Source organism: Felis catus, chromosome D2 (genome assembly GCF_018350175.1).
Source record: "Felis catus isolate Fca126 chromosome D2, F.catus_Fca126_mat1.0, whole genome shotgun sequence".
In the NCBI taxonomy this organism is placed as follows: Eukaryota; Metazoa; Chordata; class Mammalia; order Carnivora; family Felidae; genus Felis; species Felis catus.
Genome location: NC_058378.1, coordinates 82,219,348 through 82,240,051, shown reverse-complemented (window position 1 = coordinate 82,240,051; position 20,704 = coordinate 82,219,348). Strand labels below are relative to the sequence as shown.

Here is a 20,704-nt window from a genome sequence, read left to right as displayed (position 1 = left end):
TAAGCACTTGACTTCAGCTCAGGTCATGATCTCACAGTTCGTGGGTCCGAGCCCACATCAGGCTCTCTCCACTGGCCTCACAGACCCTGCTTGGGGTTGTCTCTCTCTCCCTCTCCCTCTCTGCCACTCCCCGACTCACACACTCTATCTCTATCTCTCTCTCTCTCTCAAAATAGATAAACTTAAAATAATAATGGTAATAAAATCTTCTAAAAAAACTAAAAAGATAATGGAACACAACCTGAGCGTCAGGAGACCTCCTCACTGAATGGAGACACAGCACAGGGGTAGGATGCAGGGTCTCCTGGGCCACTAAAACCTCACAATCTTCTCTGTCCACTGGCCCTCGTCACCTGTCCCTCAAATGCATTTCTGCCCTAATCCTCTGTCCTCGGGCTGCCATGACAAATGACTGCTGAAGTGGTGGTTTATGACAACAGAAACTTATTCCCTCCCAGTGCTGGAGGCCAGAAGTCCAAAACCAGGGCACAGGCAAGGCCATGCTCCCCAGAAAGATCCTCTAGGAGATCTTTCCTAACCTCTTCCAGCTCCCGGTAGCCACAGGTGCCCCCGGGCCTCCGTGACTCATGGCAGAGTCTTAACTTCCACCTTCTGCCTGTGTCCTCACATGGCCTCCTTCTCAGGTGCCTCCTTCCTTCTTAAAAGGACAACAGTCATACTGAAATAAAGGCCTATTCCGATCCAGTATGACCTTATCTTAACTAGTCTATCTGCAGTGTCCCTAACTATCTAATAAGGTCACATTCTGAGGCACAGGGGTTGCAAGCTATCTTTTTTTTTTGGGGGGGGGGGGGGATTGTAATTGAATCCAAAACATCTCCATTCTCCATCACAAAGTATTTATTAAGTGATCCAGTCAAGATTAGGTCGTCATAAGGAACCCTGTTTCCCTTCAAGTTCATGTGTCAATATATGCAAATACTTATGCAAAAATGTTGTTTTTCAAAGCTTCATTGTTTTTTTCTTTTGTCGACTTTTCCTGGATATCTAGATTCAGACTGAGGCTTGTGAGTAATTTTGAACCTTGAGAACGAATGTCAAGTAATTTATGCGGAAATCCAATGATTTCTACTCAAAAGCGCTCTAATCTTCAAATTTTTTCACGGGAGACAGATGTATACCACGTGGGTTGCTCTGGCACCAGGGGTGGCTTTTCAGGTCCCTGCTGTGGCCAGTGGTGACGTTCAAGGGGTGACCGGGGGTCAGATGTCACACTAAACACAGCACACAGCATGTGGTTTATTTTTATTTTTTTATTATTTATTTTGAGAGAGATGGGGGGTGGGGGGGGGAGGGACAGAGACAGAGGGAGAGACAGAATCCCCAGCAGGCTCCATCCACACTGTCAGCACAGAGCCGGACAGACGCAGGGCTCGAACCCGTGAAAACGTGAGATCGTGACCTGAGCCGAAATCAAGAGTCAAGGCACTTAACCTGCTGAGCCACCCAGGCAGGCGCCTCCTATCATGTTGTTTAGTCTGCTGACACACGGCAGTCACCGCACCAGCCCTGAACTGACACGCCTCGGCCACCACACCAGCCTCGGCCGGGCTGGTTCCTCAGCAGCCCTTCACAGTCCCCTGGATGCCACCGGTCACTGATGAAACAGCCACGGTATTTTATGCCGGTCACACAACTCCCCACGGGTGCCATCAGCCGGCCTGTGGCGCAGTCACCACTGGAGGGCGAAGTCGCCACCTGCGGGTGGCCAGGCCGCGCTCCTCGGGGGCCCTGCCTGCCGTGCGCAAGAGTTGCTCGTTTCACTCCCCAAGAGTGCCAGTTAAGGAGGCTGATTCCATCGTCAAGGATCATCTCTACTTGACGTTCTAGGTATCCCCCTGCCTTCCTGTCTTCTCAGAGAAAGAAGCAACCGGAAGCTTCCATGCTCTAGAGGCGTCACAGGAAAGGCTTTCTAATAGCGTGATTCCATCTGGGTCTCAGCTGTCCCCCAAGGTTAGGAATTTGTCCACACGGAGGCACCTGTGCACTCAGCAACGTGTGTACAGTGAAACCTCGGTTTGCCAGCATAATTCGTTCCGGAAACACGCTTGTAATCCAAAGCGCTCGTATGTCAAAGCGAATTTCAAGAACCTTGGGTTCAGTTGTGATCGTGCGACCTTCGGCCTCACGTCCTGCTCGTATTGCAAGACATCGCTTGTCCGTCAAGTTAAAATTTAGTAGAAATGTTTGTTCATCTTACGGAACACTCACAGAACAAGTTCCTTCAACCTAAGTTTTACTGTATTTTTTTTTTTTTTTACCATTTTTTTTAAGCAGGCTTCACACCCAACGTGGGGCTTGAACTCACAACTCTGAGATCAAGAGTCGCGTGCTCTACCAACTGAGCCAGCCGGGAGCCCCTGCAACATGTGTATTTTAGAAACATCCCCAGGCATCCCCCGAGAGGTGAGAAGAGACATCAAGAAATCCAGTGGCTGAAGTGAAGAGACGGGAGTAAGCAATGCCAGGATCTCACCCACCTCTAACTACACGTGCACACACATACACAGAATTAAAAGCACTTTCGGACATGAGCAGAAGGCGAATTAGGCCTGCTGCCCAGCAAGGCGGGCTGTACGGAACGAGAAACGTGAATAAACAAGGCTCCACACCACTATCCCATTTCTTCGGGCCGGGGCTACCCTCCCAACCACGACCTGAATCATTACCAGGTCAGTGATAAAAACGGAAGCCCAGGGAAAATTCTATACGCGCTGAAAAAGAAAGAAAAACTGTTGTAGGCTGACACGTTGAAAGAAAATCCGGGAAGCTACACCGCGCACCTGCGGGTAAGCAGCAAACTCTGCCGGGTAAACAAAACAGCGACTCGAAAAATAGGGGGTGCTAAGGCAATACTGTGTATGCCACGGTTATTAAAAGTTTGTCCTTAAGAAACACTTTCATCCAATCCTTCACGTCCAGGGACTTAGATTTTTCACTCTGAAGGCTCATTCCGCCCTAATCCCACCTTTAAGTGCCTGCCTATAATTCATAGAGATCAAAAGAGGGAAATCGTGCAGACAAATGTTAGAGCCCTTGACCACATCTGGTCCCCGCTGCTGGTCAGATAAACTGAAAAATGGAAATTTTATTTTCTGTTCAACTGGAGGCAACACGGTTGAAGAGGCAGGACTCTTAAAGAATTGGATTTCTGTTAAATCACTTTTTTTTTTTTAACCTTTCACTGGACGTTCGCTGCCCCTCCCCCACTCCGAGCATTTCAAAGGCCTCCCAAGTTCACGAACACTCTGGACTGGGTGCCAGAGAGGGTCCCGGCTCCCACCGCCCCCAACACCTCAATCAGAAAAGCCAGGCGGCTGAATGCCTTTTCAGCCTTAAGAGTTTACGAATCTCCCATTTTTCTGTCCACACTTGACACAGGCATAGAAATATGCTTGGAAGGGTGGATATTTCTGAATGGCACATTATTTAGAGAAACCTAAGAGACCCTGACGTCTTCCTCCCTTTCACACAGCTTCCCTTCCTTTCTAATTGGTACATAATACTAGGACAGAATAGTCATTACTCTAAAATGAAAAGATCCTAAGACTCTAAGCCAGGGGCTGGCAAACCACGGCCCGCAGACCAAATCCCACCACAGTCTGGCATCGCGCTGCCCGTAAACGAAGAATGGTTTCCACCATTTGTTTTAATGAGGTAAAACCCACGTAATGTAAAATTAACCATTTTAAAGTCTATGATTTGGTGAAAGCAATGAGTTAAAAAAAAAAAATGCTATGCTTCAGTCTCCGTAAAATAGAGCTCAAAACTAGTGCTCGCTTCATAGAAATGTTGTAGGAACAAAATAAATGAATATATAAATAAAGGAAGTAAATGTACAATTTGGTAGCATTTAGTACATTTGCAACGTCGTGCAACCACCCATTCTATGGATTCCAGTGCTAAAATATTTTCATCAGCCCCCAAAAGGAAACCCCATCCCCATTAACCCCCACCCACCTTCCCCCAGCCCCCAAGAGCCAGTACAGTAAATCTGCTCTCTGTGTCTACGGATTTGCCTCTTCTGGATGTTCCCTATACGGGGCATCAAGGGATGTATGTCCGTCTGTGACTGGCTTCTTTCACTCTGCATCAAGTTTTCTAGGTTCATCCATATCGTACTGTGTGTCAGCACTTTGTTCATGTTCATGGCTGAACAGCCTTCCATTGTATGGAGGAGCCATATTTTATTTATGCACCTGTCTGCTGACGGACAGGTGGACGGTCTCCATCTTTCAGGTACTGTAAATAATACCATTGTGAACATTTACTTACAAGGACTTGTCAGAATGCCTGTTTTCAGTTCTTTGGGGAACAGACATGGGAGTGGAATCCCTGAGTGATACGGTAGTTGTGTGTTTAAAACTTTTTGGGGGCGGGGCGCCTGGGTGGCTCAGTCGGTTAAGCGGCCGACTTCGGCTCAGGTCATGATCTCGTGGTCTGTGAGTTCAAGCCCCGCGTCGGGCTCTGTGTTGACAGCTCAGAGCCTGGAGCCTGTTTCGGATTCTGTGTCTCCTTCTCTCTGACCCTCCCCCATTCATGGTCTATCTCAAAAATAAATGAATGTTAAAAAAAAAATTTTTTTTTTTAAAAAAAAACTTTTCGGGGTAAGGTGCCCGGGTGGAGCAGCCAGTTGAGCGTTCGACTCTCAATTCTGGCTCAGGTCATGATCCCATGTTCGAACCCCACATTGGGCTCTGTGCTGAGCATGCAGCCTGCTTGAGATTCTCTCTCTCTTTCCCTCTGCCCCTCTCCCCCACTTGTGCTCTCTCTAAAAAAAAAGGGGGGGGGTGCACCTGGGTGGCTCAGTCAATTAAGCATCCCCAACTCTTGATTTCGGCTCAGATCATGATCTTGCAATTCCTGAGATCAAGCCTCAAGTCGAGCTCGGTGCTGACAGCGTGGAGCCTGCTTGGGATTCTCTCGGTCTCTCTCTCTCAAATTAAATAAGCAAATGTTAAAAAAAAAAAAAAAAAAAAACCTTTGAGGAACTGTCAAACTGTCTTCTAATTTTTACCCTTTTGGGTGGTTCCATTGCTTTTAATGGTTATATTAATAAATACCTATGTAGTTTTCTCTATTCTGCCTCCTGGCCTGCAAAGCCTAAGGTATTTGTATCTGGACCCCTGCAGAAAAAGGCTACAGATCTCTGTTCCAAACAAAAATGCCTCACTGTTCCTTTTGGCTGTTCACTGCTCTGTAATTACAAAGTACTTCAGTGTATATGATCTACTTTGACTTCACTGGCATTTCATCACCATGTCGCAGGGCAGCAGAGGCTGACGGCAAGACTGATCATCACATGACAGATGATCAGAGGCTGCCTGGGGTTCCACAACCACCAGGACCTGGAACCAGGACTGGCCCTGCCATCTCCCTTTGCAAGCTGGGCTTTCCTTCCTCCTGCCTGTTTACCCCAGTCCCTGCACTCAACCCCAACGGCCAGACTGAGCATCACATCAAGGAGGACCTGAGGGGCAGCTGGGTGGCTCGGTCGATTAAGCTTCTGACTCGGGATTTTGGCTCAGGTCGTGATCCCAGGGTTGTGAGACTGAGCCCTGCATCGGGCTCTGCACGGAGCGTGGAGCCCGCGTGCGATTCTCTCTCTCCCTCTCTCTCTCTGCCCCTCCCCTGCTCGTGCACACGCGTGTGCGCTCTCTCTCTCTCTCCCTCTGTCTAAAAATAAGTAAACAATAACAAAAAAGGAAAGACTTGAGAAGCAGCTTTGTATCAATGCTGAGAGGAGGGAAGCACGGGGGGGGGGGGGGGGGCAGGTTCTAGGAACAACAGAGTCACAAACATGCCAGCAATGACCACAGTGACCTGAGAATACATGACCACAGGTGTGCATAAGCTATCTGGTCACCAAGCTTGTCCGCAGCATGGCACCGGACATCCACTTTTGTTCAGTTCAGAGCCCCTTTTTGGGGAGCCACCCACAGTCAGGGGTGAGGGGGCCGTAAGGCCATTTAACCCAATCGCACACCGGATCCCTGAGCGACTCTGCCACGCATCCTGGAAGGGGCCGCACACCCGGGGATGGGACTCTCCACCGACAGATTTGCAGCTGTCACGTTAGCTCCCAACGCTTGGCTGAGACGGAATCCCTCTGTCCTGCCTTCATTCAAAAGGGACCACAGCAGGTGCAGGGAACAGAGAAAGGAACACAACTCAGCCCTTGTCCTCAGGGGCCCTCCGTCCAGGAGGGGACATGGGTAAGGTGCACCCACTAATCCCGTCACTGTATGTGGCAGGACTGCAGACAGCGGTGTGGGGGAGGGCCCTCATTCGGCCTGGGTGAGTCAAGAAAGGTTCACAAGTTGAGCTGAGCCTAGGAAAGCTTGGCAGGTGGAAGGTAAACAAAGGTTATTTGCAGGCAGAGACAAAAACATATGCAAAGGCACCGTGGCACCTGCCAGAACGCACAGGGCTGACTGTATCAGAGCTTGGGTAAATACCACCGGACATCACTTGGTCAGCCGGACTACGTCCCATCCCTTCTGTGGGCGGGAGTCCCCGGCATGGGTCCCCATCCCCACCTCTCCCTCCTCTGGCCTCTCCAGGCTGACCCTCAAAGCAACACTCCCTGAGGACAATCTGAAGAACCGTGGCAGCCTGGCCACGGTGCCCGGAGGACCAAGATGCTTTGGTGCCTTTGAAAAATGGGCACTGGAACACACATGACGTTAGAAGGACTTGAAAATAAATCTTGTGAAGTTAATAGAAGCACAGCAATTTGGAAGAAAAATAATCACATTTCCCTCCTGCTAAATCATGATTTGCCCCTGGAAAAGTCAATTATATTAAAGAAAATAAGTTATTATTTTCAGGGGGGAAAAGGAGTCTTGATAAGTGCCTTCATTCCAGCAAACAGAACTCTGAGAACAAATGCCTGCGTTCCCAGATTTCTGGAGGCTTCAGGGAAGCCTGAATGGTATTCCTTAGAAAAAAGGTGGGGAGAGTCCGTAACTCCCCCGTAGTCTGCACGTCTGTCCCAGGACCTGACCCCAAAACTGCTGTCTGTCTCTCAGAAAGGAGACGAGGGCGCCTGCGTGGTTCAGTCCGTTGAGCGCCCGACTTTGGCTCAGGTCATGATCTCGCGGTTCGTGAGTTCGAGCCCCAAATCAGGCTCTGCACTGGTGGTGTGGAGTCTGCTTGGGATTCCCCCTCTCTCTCCCTGTTTCTCTCTCTCAAAGTAAATACACTTTTTAAAAAGTAATAATTAAAAAAAAAGAAAGGAGCAGAAACACAACTGACCCCCATCCACCCCTACCCTAGGTTTCCTCAGCCCCCCCCCCCACCCTTCCCCAACGCACACCCTTCAGGCATCAGTCCTGCAAGTTTCCAGCCTGCCCTCCCGGGTAACACTGTCGTGACGCCACAGCAAACAGCCAGTGGGTGTTGCCTGAGGGTCAGGCTTCACCCCTGCACTCGAACCAGTGGCTCCCACAGAAGAGTCAGCAGCTCTCTGGGTTTTCAGAACCGAGCGATCTGGCGGGCGGTGGCCAGGGATTCTGCCAAGCACCCCAACACTGCCCAGGACGGCCCCCCGCGACCGGAAGCTCTCCGATCCAGGAAGTCAGCAGTACACGGGGCCAGAAGCCCAGCTTTACGTGAATCAGCTCATCTAATCCTCGAGCAGCTCCGCGAGGCAACAACCAGCCCTCCCCACGGCCGACCGGCGAGCCAACCGGGCCCAGAGGGGCTGCAGAGTCCCCCAGGCACGCACCCCGACCTGGCGCTAGTCCCGGCTGTGGCGGGGCAGCCGCCACAGGAGGTCACCTCCTGGCAGTGACGTCACGGAACAGTCACAGGAAGAAGGTCCTGAGCCTCAGACAGGTCACATCCTGGGCACCGCCAGCGCCACTGGGCAGAGCCGGGCAGGGCTCGTCCGGATTCAGGGACGACAGCTTGGGACCCTCACACACTACATCGGCCCAGAATCTGCCTCGGGACGCCGGGCTAATACCATCAGGAAGGCACAACCACAGCACCGTCAGCTCCCCTCGACCCCGACTCCCCGACCCTGGGCTGCACCTGCCCCCCGCCCGTGCTCTCTCCACCCCCCTCCCTTACGCCCCCTTCTGCCTCAGGACTCCCAGGCCCTGGGGACGCAGGGCCATTCCCGCTGGGCCCTCAGCCCTCACACACACTTGTCCCCACAGCCCGGCTTGGGAACAGAGGGGCCATGTCTTCTAGAAAGGGTCCGGAGGCAGAGATGATGGAGGGTCAGACCCGCAACGCAGGGGCATAAATCCTAACGAGCTAAAGCAGGAATGGGCAAATCGCAGACTGTGGCCTGAGACCAGCCAGGCGCCCAGCTGGATAGGAATAGAGGAGGAAACGAGGCCAGAAGGCGACGATGGACATCTTTTCAAAGGGTTTCTGAGCAGGCCGTGGTCACCGCAGTCTGAGAACTCTGACCAGAGAACCCAAGAGCCCAGGACTGATAACACGCTCTGGGAGGACAAACATTCCACATGTTGATTTAGCCACGAAAAAATCAAACACATCCGTGTCCCTGCATCTCCCAAAGCTCCAAAACACAGAGTTTTCGGTAATTCACGTAATGGCAAAAACAGAGCCTGGGTGGAGAGAGGAGGCTAACCACAGGTCGCCTCCCTCACACCGTGATGCCCACACACTCCCTGCACCGTCGTCAACAGGTCTGACTGCGGGGTGTCGCCAGATCTGCCAGGGCGCGTTCCGCACCCACGTTGAGCCCTGCGCAGGGGACGGTCTTCCTCTCCACACTGAGACAAACCCGAATTTTCCAAACACCGCCAGCCCCAAGAACTTCATGTAAGGGACTGCTGACTGTACCACAACATGTGCCCCAGGAGGACGGCTCCGCATCCCCAGGGTCCAGGAGCAAAGCTGGCAAGCAAACTGGGAGGGAGGGAGGGAGGGAGGGAGGAAGGAAGGAAGGAAGGAAGGAAGGAAGGAAGGAAAGGAAGGAGGAAGGAGGGAGGGAAGGAGGGAAGGAGGGAAGGAAGGAAGGAAAGGAAGGAAGGTGGGAGGGAGGAAAGGAGGGGAGGAGGGAAAAAGGGAAGGGAGGAAGGAGGGAAGGAAGGGAGGAAGGGAGGAAGGGAGGAAGGGAGGAGGGAAGGAAGGAAGGAAGGAAGGAAGGAAGGAAGGAAGGAAGGGAGGAAGGGAGGGAGGAGGGAAGGAAGGGAGGAGGGAAGGAAGGGAGGAAGGAGGGAAGGAAGGGAGGAAGGAGGGAAAGGAGGAAGGGAGGGAAGGGAGGAAGGGAGGGAAGGGAGGAAGGGAAGGGAGGAAGGGAAGGGAGGAAGGGAAGGGAGGAAGGGAAGGGAGGAAGGGAAGGGAGGAAGGGAAGGGAGGGAGGAAGGAAGGAAGGGAGGTAGGGAGAGAGGGAGGGAGGGAGACTGGTTTGTTATTTGAAGGCATTGTTCTCTTTTACCTCTAACTTCCTGGTGGCTCATAAGACCACACTGCTCCCCGATGCTGGGACACTCTCACCTTCATCACTATCCACCTCGCACATCCGTTCAACCGCCCAGCCTAGAGCTCACACAGAACCCTCAGCGGCTCACAATGTTAATTAATAACTAGGCAGCCTGTCTAGTAGTAAAATAAAAACTAGAAAACTTGAGGAAAAGTAAAGCTCACGACGCCACCCTGCCCTTTTCCAAGGAGAAAGCGATTAAAACCATCACCAGAAATTGCGTTTTTTTTTCTCTGTTAGCAAGTTGACATCAATAACAAGTACCAAGTGCAACTTTCTCCTCCTGAAAGAGAAGATGACAGAAAGTAGCACTTGGTCCTCCTGAAAGTTCTGGAGCAGACATCTCCTTGCTAGCTCCTCCAGGCCCAGCTAAGAAGGGAACAGAGTGCTCCTATTTCCCCGTCTCCAGGGGCCTGAGGCTGGGGATGGCAGATAAGGCCTAAGAGTGGCGCCCGGGCCTGGATTCCAGGCATTCTGACTCCTAGCCCAGTGCTCTTTTGCCCTACACCATAATGGCCCCCCACCTAACTTCAAGTTACTGCAGCTATGCCTTTATAGCTTTTTCAGTACCTGCTTAGTCATAAGGACAAGGGTTATTTCAAATTATAAACATTCCATTCTAATAAACAAAAAGCCAACACTTAGAAACAAAGACGCGGTTCTTATTATTAGCAGGCTGTAGTAACCGCGCCTTCTGAGGCCAAAAGAATTCAGAAGATACGGGAATGGGGTCGGGGGGGGGGGGGGGGCTGCGTATGTTTCAGGATGGTGAACAGGTGTGAAAGAGAACTGGTCTGGAAGGCAGCCTCACTTATCCTCACGGGTCAACCTCCCCCTGCCCGTCAAGAGTGCTCTCTGGGCTCGGTCCACAGTGAAGGACCTCCTGAACGCTACAGGATGTAAATAGCAGAAAACAGGCCAAGGAAAAAGGCAGCACCTGTCGTCTTCGTGTCTCTTCGGGTCTTTGTAGGGGTCTGGACATCTGCTCTGGGACAAAACGATGTGACAACTTACAACCTTTGTCTTCAATGGCAATAATGCGAAAGGGCTCATCCCAACTCCTGACTGCTAGGACGGGGGTGTTGACAGCAGCATGTAGAGGAGATCCCCGACATGCACAACCTCTTCTCGCAGGGACACGGACTGCATTTCCACGCCCCGTGTGCTGTTGGGTCTGGCCAGGCACCGAGCTCCAGGCACAGGAATGTAAGTGCCGGGATGGGTGCCGCCCTCCAGCCCGAGCAGGCAGGGAAAGCTCCTGTGAACTGTCCTCCATTTCTCCTGTCCCCACCCACGAGCTGAAAGGCGAGGAGACCAGGAGCCTTGTGGAGGGCAGAGCCCCAGGACAGAAGGAGCCCGAGTCCTTGGACGACCAGAGGCAGCAGAGTCCCTGAGCCCTCCCCTTCGGCCACTTGGACCGTGACACAAACGAATAACAAACTCTCGTTGTATGAAGCCAAGGAAACGTTGGGGTTGTTTGTTACAGCAGCCAGCCAACCCTAATTCGGAAAAGAAACCACAACACTTACACTTACACCTAACAGTGTGTGCACCTCACATGTGCAAGGAAGTTAAACAGAATCACTCAAGACGGCACGCGGATTGGGCATCGCACTCCTGAGCAAAGGTACACTCCGACCAGAAACAGAAAACCCCACCAGGATAAGGACTCCCAGAGACGTTTTTGGTGAGAGACTGACCCGTGTAAGCCTCAGCGGGCTCCCTTCATCTGGTCCCTCTGGGGATCAGGCGGGACTCGGACCCCTGATACGACCTCAGAGCGAACACTAACATTCCAGGGAAGCCACTCAGCACCTCTCCCCATCTTCACCCCTCCCTTACAACAAGCAGGGTCTGCAGAAGCAATATAGCCCATGTGGCTTTAGTGGCAGTCAGACTCGGGGGCTGCGGGGGAGCCTGAATAAAACAGATTCAGTCTCAGGCAACACAGTCAATAAAGGGTGAAAGAAACCGTTACCGGGCACAGACCAGGGGCCACGTCTGCGCAGGACTATCTCTCTTTATCCCCAGAACCGCCCCAGGAGGATGGTATCATCCCCAATTCACAAGGGAGAAACTCAGGCTTACGGTAAATAACTCACCCAAGGTCACTTGGCTAGCAAGATAGGGAGCTGAGATTCAGAGATGGATCTCTATGACTCCCAGTCTGTGATGTTTTGGGCACATGCCACACGCTGAAAGAAAACACCTGGTTCTCCTGGAGGCACCCACATTTCACAAGCTGACAGATATCCGTCTGGGGAGAAACCATCTGGTTTTTAAAAAAGAAGATGGGGCGCCTGGGTGGCTCAGTGGGTGGAGCATCCGACTTCGGCTCAGGCCATGATCTCGCGGTTTGTGAGTTTGAGCCCCGTGTCCGGCCCTGTGCTGACAGCTCAGAGCCTGGAGCCTGTTTCGGATTCTCTCTCTCCCTCTCTCTCTCTGCTCCTCCCCAGCTCACACTCTGTCCCTCTCTCTCAAAATAAATATTTTTTTTTTTTTAAATGACCTGCTATGGGGCGCCTGGGTGGCTCAGTAGATGAAGCGTCCGACTTCGGCTCAGGCCATGATCTCACGGTTTGTGAGTTCGAGCCCCGTGTCGGGCCCTGTGCTGACAGCTCGGAGCCTGGAGCCTGTTTTGGATTCTCTCTCTCTCTCTCTCTCTCTCTCTCTCTCTCTCTGCCCCAACCCACTCGCATTCTGTCTCGGTCTCTCTCAAAAATAAACATTAAAAAAAAAAACAATTAAAAAAGGAGAGAGTGCCCACGTGTAGGTGTTTCGGCATCTCACCTGCGTGCAGGTGAGCCAACGGCTGCCGAGCGCCCCACGAACACCGTGCTCACGGCCGATCATCAAGAAGCGTGGCGTCTTTCATTTGTCCCCCCTCCTCCCTCGGGAGTCAAAGCAGTCCCGTGACTGCCCAGGGCCTCTGCAGACTGCGCATGGCGTGCCTGGGTCGGGAGAGCCACCTGCACAGCCTACAAAGCAAAGCGCTCCCCCTGGAGTTGTTCCCCTGGGCCAACAGTGACTACGCAATGCCGGTACGAAAGGTGCTCCTTGCCATCACTGGACAACTGGCATTCCAGACCCAAGGGAGCCTGGCCATCCTACCCACATTCCAAAACGACAAACGATGAGAAACTAGAAATCCATCCAAGCCTATGTCTCCGCCTCGAATGCTGAGGGCAGGTGAGCGCAAGCGGGGAGAATGGGAGGAGACAGCCCCCGAGGAAGAGCTGTCCCCCTGTTCCCCAGGTGCACTCATGTGAATGACGACACTTGAAACCTGTTCAACTTCCCCGTTCAGGTCTCAGATTACCTGATTGCATCATCCTGTCACTACAAGAAATTTCCAGAGCTGAACCGAAACCGATTCAATTCCTTCAATTAGATTCTGGGAGCCCAGGGTGGGGGGGTGTCATATTGTGAGCTCCCAACACCCACCTCCCTCCTTCCAGGCATCCCCCGAGGAACTGGGACCCACGACCTTACAGAAAAAAAAAACATTCAGGTGGTGGTGACCAAAACATCACGAAAATTCACAGGAAAAGCCTTACTTGTGATAATCACGTTATAGGTTATATCCCCCAAAATGCAAACACTGAAGTTCTACTCCCCCCCCCCAATAACTCAGAATGTACTTGGATGCATTTGGGATAGGGTCCTTAAAGTTTATTTATTTTGAGGTGGGGGAGGGGTAGAGAGAAAGGGAGAGAGAATCCCAAGCAGGCTCCATGTGCTGTGGGGGTTCAATCCCACAAGATCCCACCAACCCTGAGATCATGACCTGAGCCAAAATCGACTGAGCCACCGGCCTACCCCTGGAGATGGGGTCTTTAAAGAGATGATTAAGGGGCACCTGGGTAGCTCAGTGGGTTAAGCGTCCGACTTTGGCTTAGGTCATGATCTCACAGTCCAGGAGTTCAAGCCCCGCTTTGGGCTCTGTGCTAACAGCTCAGAGGCTGGCACCTGCTTAGGATTCTGGGTCTCCGTCTCTCTCTGCCCCTCCTCTGCTCACACTGTCTCTGTCTCTGTCTCTCTCTCTCTCAAAAATAAAAAAACGCTCAAAAATAATAAAGAGATGACTAAGGGAATGAAGTCATGAGGGTGGGCCCTAATCCAATGAGAAGATGAAGACACAAACATAATGGAGGGCGAGGACACAGTGAGAGGACAGCCATCCATCCACACACCAACGAGAGGCCTCAGACGGAACCTGGCCGGCCGACACCTTGATCCTGGACTTCCAGCCTCCAGAACTGAGGAAGGAAACTCCTGCAAGTCTCAGCCGCTCGGGGTGCTACTCTGTTAAGGCAGCAAACTACCCCACATACGTTACATGGTGATTTGAGGGACGGTCCCAAAGCACTTTCCACCTCATTAATCAGATACCATATGTTTTCACTCTTATGTGGATCCTGAGAAACTTAACAGAAACCCATGGGGGAGGGGAAGGGAAAAAGAAAAAGAGGTTAGAGTGGGAGACAGCCAAAGCATAAGAGACTCTTAACTGAGAACAAAGTGAGGGCTGATGGGGGGTGGGAAGGAGGGGAGGGTGGGTGATGGGTATCGAGGAGGGCACCTTTTGGGATGAGCACTGGGTGTTGTATGGAAACCAGTTTGACAATAAATTTCATATATTGGAAAAAAAATCAAAGCAAACTTAGGTACAACAGCTACTGCTATTTGCATAAGCCATGTTACGAAAGTGCCTTAAGTCTTCAGTTCCTGTGAACCTCCCAAATCAGCCTGACCTTGTAGACAAGGCCAACCATTATCATCCACTTTGAAAACGTGGAACCGGCTGAGAGAGGCTCAAAGACCTGCTCCGGGTCACATCAAAGATGAGTGGCCACACCACGGCTAAGACTCCAAGTTCTGACCCTTCACCTGGTCCCATCCTCAGGGCTTCCCTCCCAGAGGACCTGAGGAAGAGTCTGAACGTGGTGGCTGTGGGTCAGCCAGTGCGGTGTGGGGGGGGAAAAAAATAATCCAAAAAGATTTCATACGATTCCATTTATGTAACATTCTTGAAATGACACAACTACAGAAATAGAGAACAGGTTACTGGCTGCCAGGGTTTATGCAGAAGGGAGGGGTGAGGTGGGTGTGGCTCTAAAAGGAACAGAGGAGAGGTCCTTGGGGTGAAGGCAATGCTCTGACCTGCATCCGTGTCAACATCCTGGCTCTGGTAGGACACTGTAGTGTGGCCGGATGTCACCTTGAGGGAAACTGGTAATGAGTATGTGGGGGTCTCTCTATATGATTTTTTTTAATTTATTTATTTTGCGGGAAGAGGAGGGGGGGGGGGCATACACACAAGCAGGGCAGGGACGGGGGCAGAGAGAGAGGGAGAGAGAGAGTCCCAAGCAGGCTCTGCACTGCCCACTGCGGGGTTCAATCCCACAGACCGTGAGATCATGACCTGAGTTGAAATTAAGAGTCGGATTCTTAACCGACAGAGCCACTCAGGTACACCATCTCTGTATTGTTTCTTCCAACTGTATGTGCTTATAATTACCTGAAAATACAAAGTTTAATGCAGAAATAAAGAGGAGGAAAAAATAAAAATAAAAAATAAACAAATGAAATTAAAGAAGGAAATAAAGAGGAGGAAAAAATAAAAATAAAAATAAAAAAATTAAATTAAATTAAAAAAAAGAAAAAAGAGGAGGAAGGAAGGACTGAAGGAGGGAAGGAAGGAAGGTAACATGTGAAGGAATTATTCACAAACCCGAAGACAATCTGATAAGACGTGATATCCTAGCAAACACTGGCACAACAATAAATTTAAAATTTTTATGTTTCCAAAGTAAAATAAGATTTGTAGAAATATAATATGCCCTAATTTGGTTTTTCTGCAACTCCAGTGAATGAAAATGTCTGCATTTCTATTTACTTACAATCAAATCTAATTTTTCTTCCCCCAAGTAGCAGCTTGCTTACTCCTCTAGATAACAAAGGAGATCTCGCTGCAACCCCGGCTCCCAAACTTATTTAATGTTACACTATTCCTAGCAATTATCATCACTCAGAACTAATCTAAATACACACAAGTCATGTTCCCCAACACCAAGCGAATGTTGCTTTCCCCAATACAGGGGCAAAACACACCATTAAGAAATCAACTTTGGCAGAAAAGTATTCTTCTAGCCACCGTGTCTGTCAAATCCAAACAGAAAACCACTACATTTCTGAACTGCACTTTATTAAATAAAAAATAAAAGCAACACCCCATTGAGTGCTTGGCTTATCTCATACATGGTGCTGCCCCCTGCTCTGCTAACATCATCTAAAAAGAACGTTCCTGGTCTTTGTGGTAGGCAGGCTTAGCTCCCGGCCCACCTTCCAGGTGGGGAAACAGAGGCTAAGGAAGGTGAGTAATTTGCTTAAGGGCCACTTATTTAACAAGAGCCAGGAGTTAGAGTTGTTTGCAGCCCGAATCCCCACATCCCCCGTGTGAGCTGTCCGTACAGAAGGCCAGAATGAAGTGCCCACACTTGGGTCCACTGGTGTTTAGTCTCCCAAACATAACACAGTTGAAGGCTTGAACGAGAACCGTACTCTGTCCCCAAGAGCTCTCCACCCCACCTCCTATAGTTTTCTGTCGCTGCCCTGGGGAACCACCCCACCCTCAGAAGGGTCCACAGGGATAATCTCGCAGCTTTCCAGGATCAACCCAGCGACTCGTGGTCTCAAAGTCCAGCTGTTGGCCAGCAGGGCTCTCCCGGGAAGCTCAGGGAGGGATCTGTTTCCAGGCTCGTTCAGGGTGCTGGCAGAATCCAGGTGTGCCTACAGGCCTGAGGTCCCCGGCTCCTTGCTGGTGGCCACATGGGGGGACGGGGGGGGGGGGGGGGGAGAGGCGCAGAGGCTGAGCTCCCGGGCTTTCTCTGGCCCTTGCAAGTGGGGCCCTACCTCTCAGGGCCAGCAACTGTGCACGGAACCCTTCCCAGCCTGGGAACCTCTGACCCCGCTCTTCTGTGACCAGCCAGGGAAAGTTCTCTGCTTTGGGGGCCCACCGCTGCAAAGCCCTTTCTGCCATGTCACACATTTACAGGTTCTGGGGATTAAGGCATGGACGTTTTGGGGGGCCATTAGTCTGCCTCTCACACCGTCTTCGAGAAAGGTGAGCACACCACCCTCGGGTGTGATTCTAGAACATGCTGCATCTTTTCACCTCATCTCAGGAACAGGATCCCTAGGAACAGCTTGACCGGCACTAAGCCTAAGACTCTGCCTAGCTGGGGGAAGATGGAAAAGTTGATCCGGCCCAACCCCTCAGGGTGACTAGGTTGGATTTCACGCCTGTGTTAATAAACCAGATCCGTGAGCACTGACCCACCAAATTCAAGCCTAGGAGGAGACCTTAACAGGCTGGTAAATTTCCTGGAGGCAACCCCAAGCCCCACAGGAATAAAAGGGGGAGGTGGGGACAAACCAGCATAGCCCGCCTCGCTGAGCAAGCAGCAGATCAGCTGTTTACTCTTTTCCCCATTTTTATAAAATAAATAAATAACCGAAGTGGCTCATTTGCAAACAATGCTTCTAACAGATTCCAAGTACTTGCAAACAATGAGCTGTGATTCATGTTTCCAAATGAGATGGAGTTTTATCATTTTCTTTCCCCTCGTGATTCATTCATCCCGCCAAGGCAGTGGCTGGAGTGAAAGCGAGGCCCACCCACGACCCGCCAGAGCCCTCCAAGGAAACACAGCCCTGTTGTTAGGCTCCCCCAAAAAACACTGTGGTTGGTAAGGGGGACGGCCAGTAATTTTCCCTTGGGAGGAAACAGCCAATTAGCTAATGGGAATGAATCCCTGCCCCGCAGCACATCTATCTTCCCTTCCCCTGGGAACCAGTGGGACCCTCCACTGCCAACCCCTGGAACAGCGGACAGCCCGGGCCGACCTGGCTGTGCGCATGCACACCCTTCCTTCTGCCCAGCATCCGGAGCTTGCCTGGAGGGGCTCTAGTTATTTAAAGCTCCTTGTAACGCTGTACAGGCTTCACCCGCTGAAACTAAGGAGCGCGGCCGCTTTCTCCTCCGCCTAAAGGCCATTCCCACTGTTCCTAGAATTGCCTGGCAAAACCGTCCAGGACACCTTCCTTCCCTGGCAACTTTCCAACACAGACTTTTCTTAAAATCACAGTATGAGCCAAAGGCGTGCGGATAGAAGTCACCACAGCGAGGGCTAGCTAAGCTTCTGGAGAGTGTGTGAGTTAATGGGAAGGGACACAGCCACGTTCTGGCCACCACCCCAGCGAGGAGACCCTGCTCACTCGGTCGCTGGATGCTCCCTTTGATCTTCTCCAAACTAGACAGCCTAGCAACTCAACAGATGCCACACGTACGGTGTCCTCCCGGACACCGTGAGGTCACCCTGGTCACGCTGGGAGCCAACAAGAGGTGTCCAGGGATCTCAAAAAGTAGTGTTCCGAAGAGAAGCTCCTCCCCATCTCCTTGCGCTCGGTGGGACCACGGCGTGAACTCCAGAGCCAGGTTCCAACCCCAGATACGGCACTTACTAATGGTGCGAGCATGCATGTTCTCTCTGCCTCAGTCAGGTGGGAGTGACAGCAGAACCCCTGCCAGGACTGGGGGTGGATCACGGGTGGAGCTGTTCCCTGCCTCCACAGGGCCGTCGGTGGTCCTGCTCCCCTGCTGGCCTCCGGCCTGTCCCCAGGGCTCCAGCCCCTCCTCGATCTGTCCCCGGTGCGCTCCAGTCCTCAGTGCACTCCTCACGCACACATCCCCGGCCAGCTCTCCACAGCCAGGACCCCCACGACCACCACACCTGACGCAGTCCCAACCAGAAAGTGCACCCCACACCTCCCTCGAGAACTGCAGGCAGACAGGGACGTTTCTATCAGGACACCTGCAAGGAAACCACAGGGAGGCACCCAGGGTGCGGTCTCCACGCTGAGGTCCCAGGGCCCTTTAGCCCACCTCTGTCGTTGACCTCTGTGCCCATGGCTGAGCCCCAGCTTCCTCTTCTCTGAAAATGGGGTGGGAAGACAGCTCAGCCACAGTGGTCCTGAGGCAAGGAGGACCCCCCAGCCCTACATGTGGAACAAGACCAGTGTGGGCCAAGCGGACCTGGGACTGTCTCAGGGCTGTTCCCACCGCATTGGTCCCCAAAGAGCTCCCCTGCCACACCACTGACATCTAGCAAAGGTGAGCCACTGGAATCACAAAAAAGAAAGAACGGTGAGGGCTAGGGCCACCCCCTGGTCTTCCCAAAGTCAAAGGGGGAGGTCTGGAGCAGACCAGCCGTGGGAGCCGGCACCGCACTGCGAAGGCTCAGGGGCAGCAAGGGGGCCTGCGGGCTGCGGGAGCAGGAGCCCCAGGAGGGCACAACCTGGCCCGCGGAGATGAGGCCAAGGTCACAAAAGGCCTTACAAGTCAGGCAGAGCCTAGCCTGGGTGACGGAGGCGGTAAAGGCGCTGGAGGAAAATCACACTGAAAACCAGGAAGCTCCGGGGTCTGGGATCGCGGAGAGCAAGCAGCCTGGGCCCAGACTCCAGCCAGAGGTGGGCAAGAGCCCGGGAGCCAGGCTGCAAAGCCCCGGTGAGCAGGGCACCAGAGCGCAGCGGGGGCTGGGGTCCGTTGGTTCTGCCTTTAAGGAAAGCCTCGCAGTCTGGAATGTGTACTCACTCCGTCCGAAACGTAAACTTGCAACCCGACTCTCCCCACCCCACCCCCCCCCACCCCCATCACCACCACACTCCCCTCAGGAAACGACAAAGAGCGGCGGAACCAACACAGTCCCGCCTTTCGCCTCCCGCTCCCCGAGCCCGGGGACGCCGAAGCGCTCGGCCGGCCGCTCCGCTCCGAGGGTCCCGCACGCCCCGGGCCACAGGACCACCAAGCGGCGGGCAGGGCGCCCGGCCCGGCCGGGTCGCGCGCGCGCGCGCGCCACTTCCCACCGGGAGAGCACAACTCTTCGCCGGGATCGCTCAGTGCAACTCGCAACCGCCCGGCCGCCCGCGGCTGCAGACCCCGCACCGCGCACGCAACTTCACCCCAGCGGCGGGAAGGCGCCGCAGAACAATGACCCCCGGGGCGGCCCGGCCCGCCCACCCCCGGGGCTTCGGGCCGCGGGCGGGACGCGCTCAGAGCTCGGGCGGCCCGGGAGGCTGGCAGGCTCCGCCACGGGGTGCCCGCCCGGGACCTGGATGGCGGGGCTCGGGTGGGGAGGGGGGGGGGTGCGACCCCGCTCGCCCGCGTGTCCCCGGCCCTGCTCGGGCCCCCGCTCCGGAGTGGGGGCGGGGGGGGAGGGACGCCGGGCGCTCGGGCCGGGCCGGCGGCAACAGGCTCCGGCGCCCCCGCCCGCCGCGCCCCGCCGGGCCCGCCGTCCCCCGCCCCCCCCCCACCTCCGGAGCGCGCGGCGCGGGCAGGCCGGGGCGGGCGCGGCGCGAAGTGGGGCGCCGGAGCTCACCCACGCCGTATTTCTCCTCTCTCTTGGTGGGCACCCAGCGCGTCATGGCGCCGCCGCGAGAGCCGCCGCCGCCGGGCCAGGAAACTCCGCGCCTAGGCCGCCATTTTCCATTCCTTTCGAGCCGCGACAGGATGGGGAGGAAAAAGTTTGCGGCGGAGGCGGTGTCATGTGGGACGGGGCGGGCGGAGCGTCGCGGGCCGGATGGGAAAGGCCGGGAGCGCCGGCGGGAGGCGGGCGGGCCCCGGGCCCGAGAGCACTGCCCCTGCGCGGGGGACCCGGCTCCGCCACCGCGCGCCGCAGCCCGGCTCCCGCGGACCCCCCCCCACCTCCACCCCCCCCCCCGGGGGCGGCGCCGCGCCCTCTCCGCGGGGGACCCCGGATCCCGGGAACCCTCGCGGGGGTCCGGCTGTCACACGACTTGGGGGGCGGGGGGGGCACGTGGGCCGCCCTGGGCGGAGGGGGCGAGGGGGACCCCACGCGATTTACGAAGCTCGGGGCTGGCGCAGCGCGGCAGTTAGACCGCGGGCTCGGTGCCGCCCCCGGGGCGTCCTGGAGCGGAGCAAACCCGGAGGTTCCCTGGGAGGCGCCTTCCAGAGCACGTGGTCCTTTCATTCGGGCGCCAAACATTAACTGAGCACCTAGGGCGGCCTGGCCAAACCAGCCAGAACCTGGGGGGGGGGGGGGGGGGGGAGTCACCAGGGGTGGCTGGCCTCGCTGGGGCTGGGGCTCCCAAGGCGGCCGGCGAGACCTGTGCGCGCTGCGGGGTCAGGGAGTGCTT

The 20,704-nt window shown here is 54.1% G+C and overlaps 1 protein-coding gene across 4 annotated transcripts in view; it reads right to left on the bottom strand.

Annotated features, from left to right (window-relative positions):
• DOCK1 (dedicator of cytokinesis 1) overlaps positions 1 to 20,182 on the bottom strand; it is a 529,364-nt gene extending 509,182 nt beyond the window's left edge. For 2 of the 4 annotated variants that reach the window (XM_011287620.4, XM_019813984.3), the window contains exon 1: positions 19,927 to 20,172. In XM_011287620.4, the coding sequence (XP_011285922.2) occupies positions 19,927 to 19,972 (46 nt within the window). In that variant the 5' untranslated portion in view covers positions 19,973 to 20,172. Of the gene's footprint in view, positions 1 to 19,926 lie in introns of all 4 variants that reach the window. The other 2 variants (XM_045040829.1, XM_011287621.4) reach the window with 2 other exon arrangements.
• Positions 20,183 to 20,704: the final 522 nt, after the last annotated feature.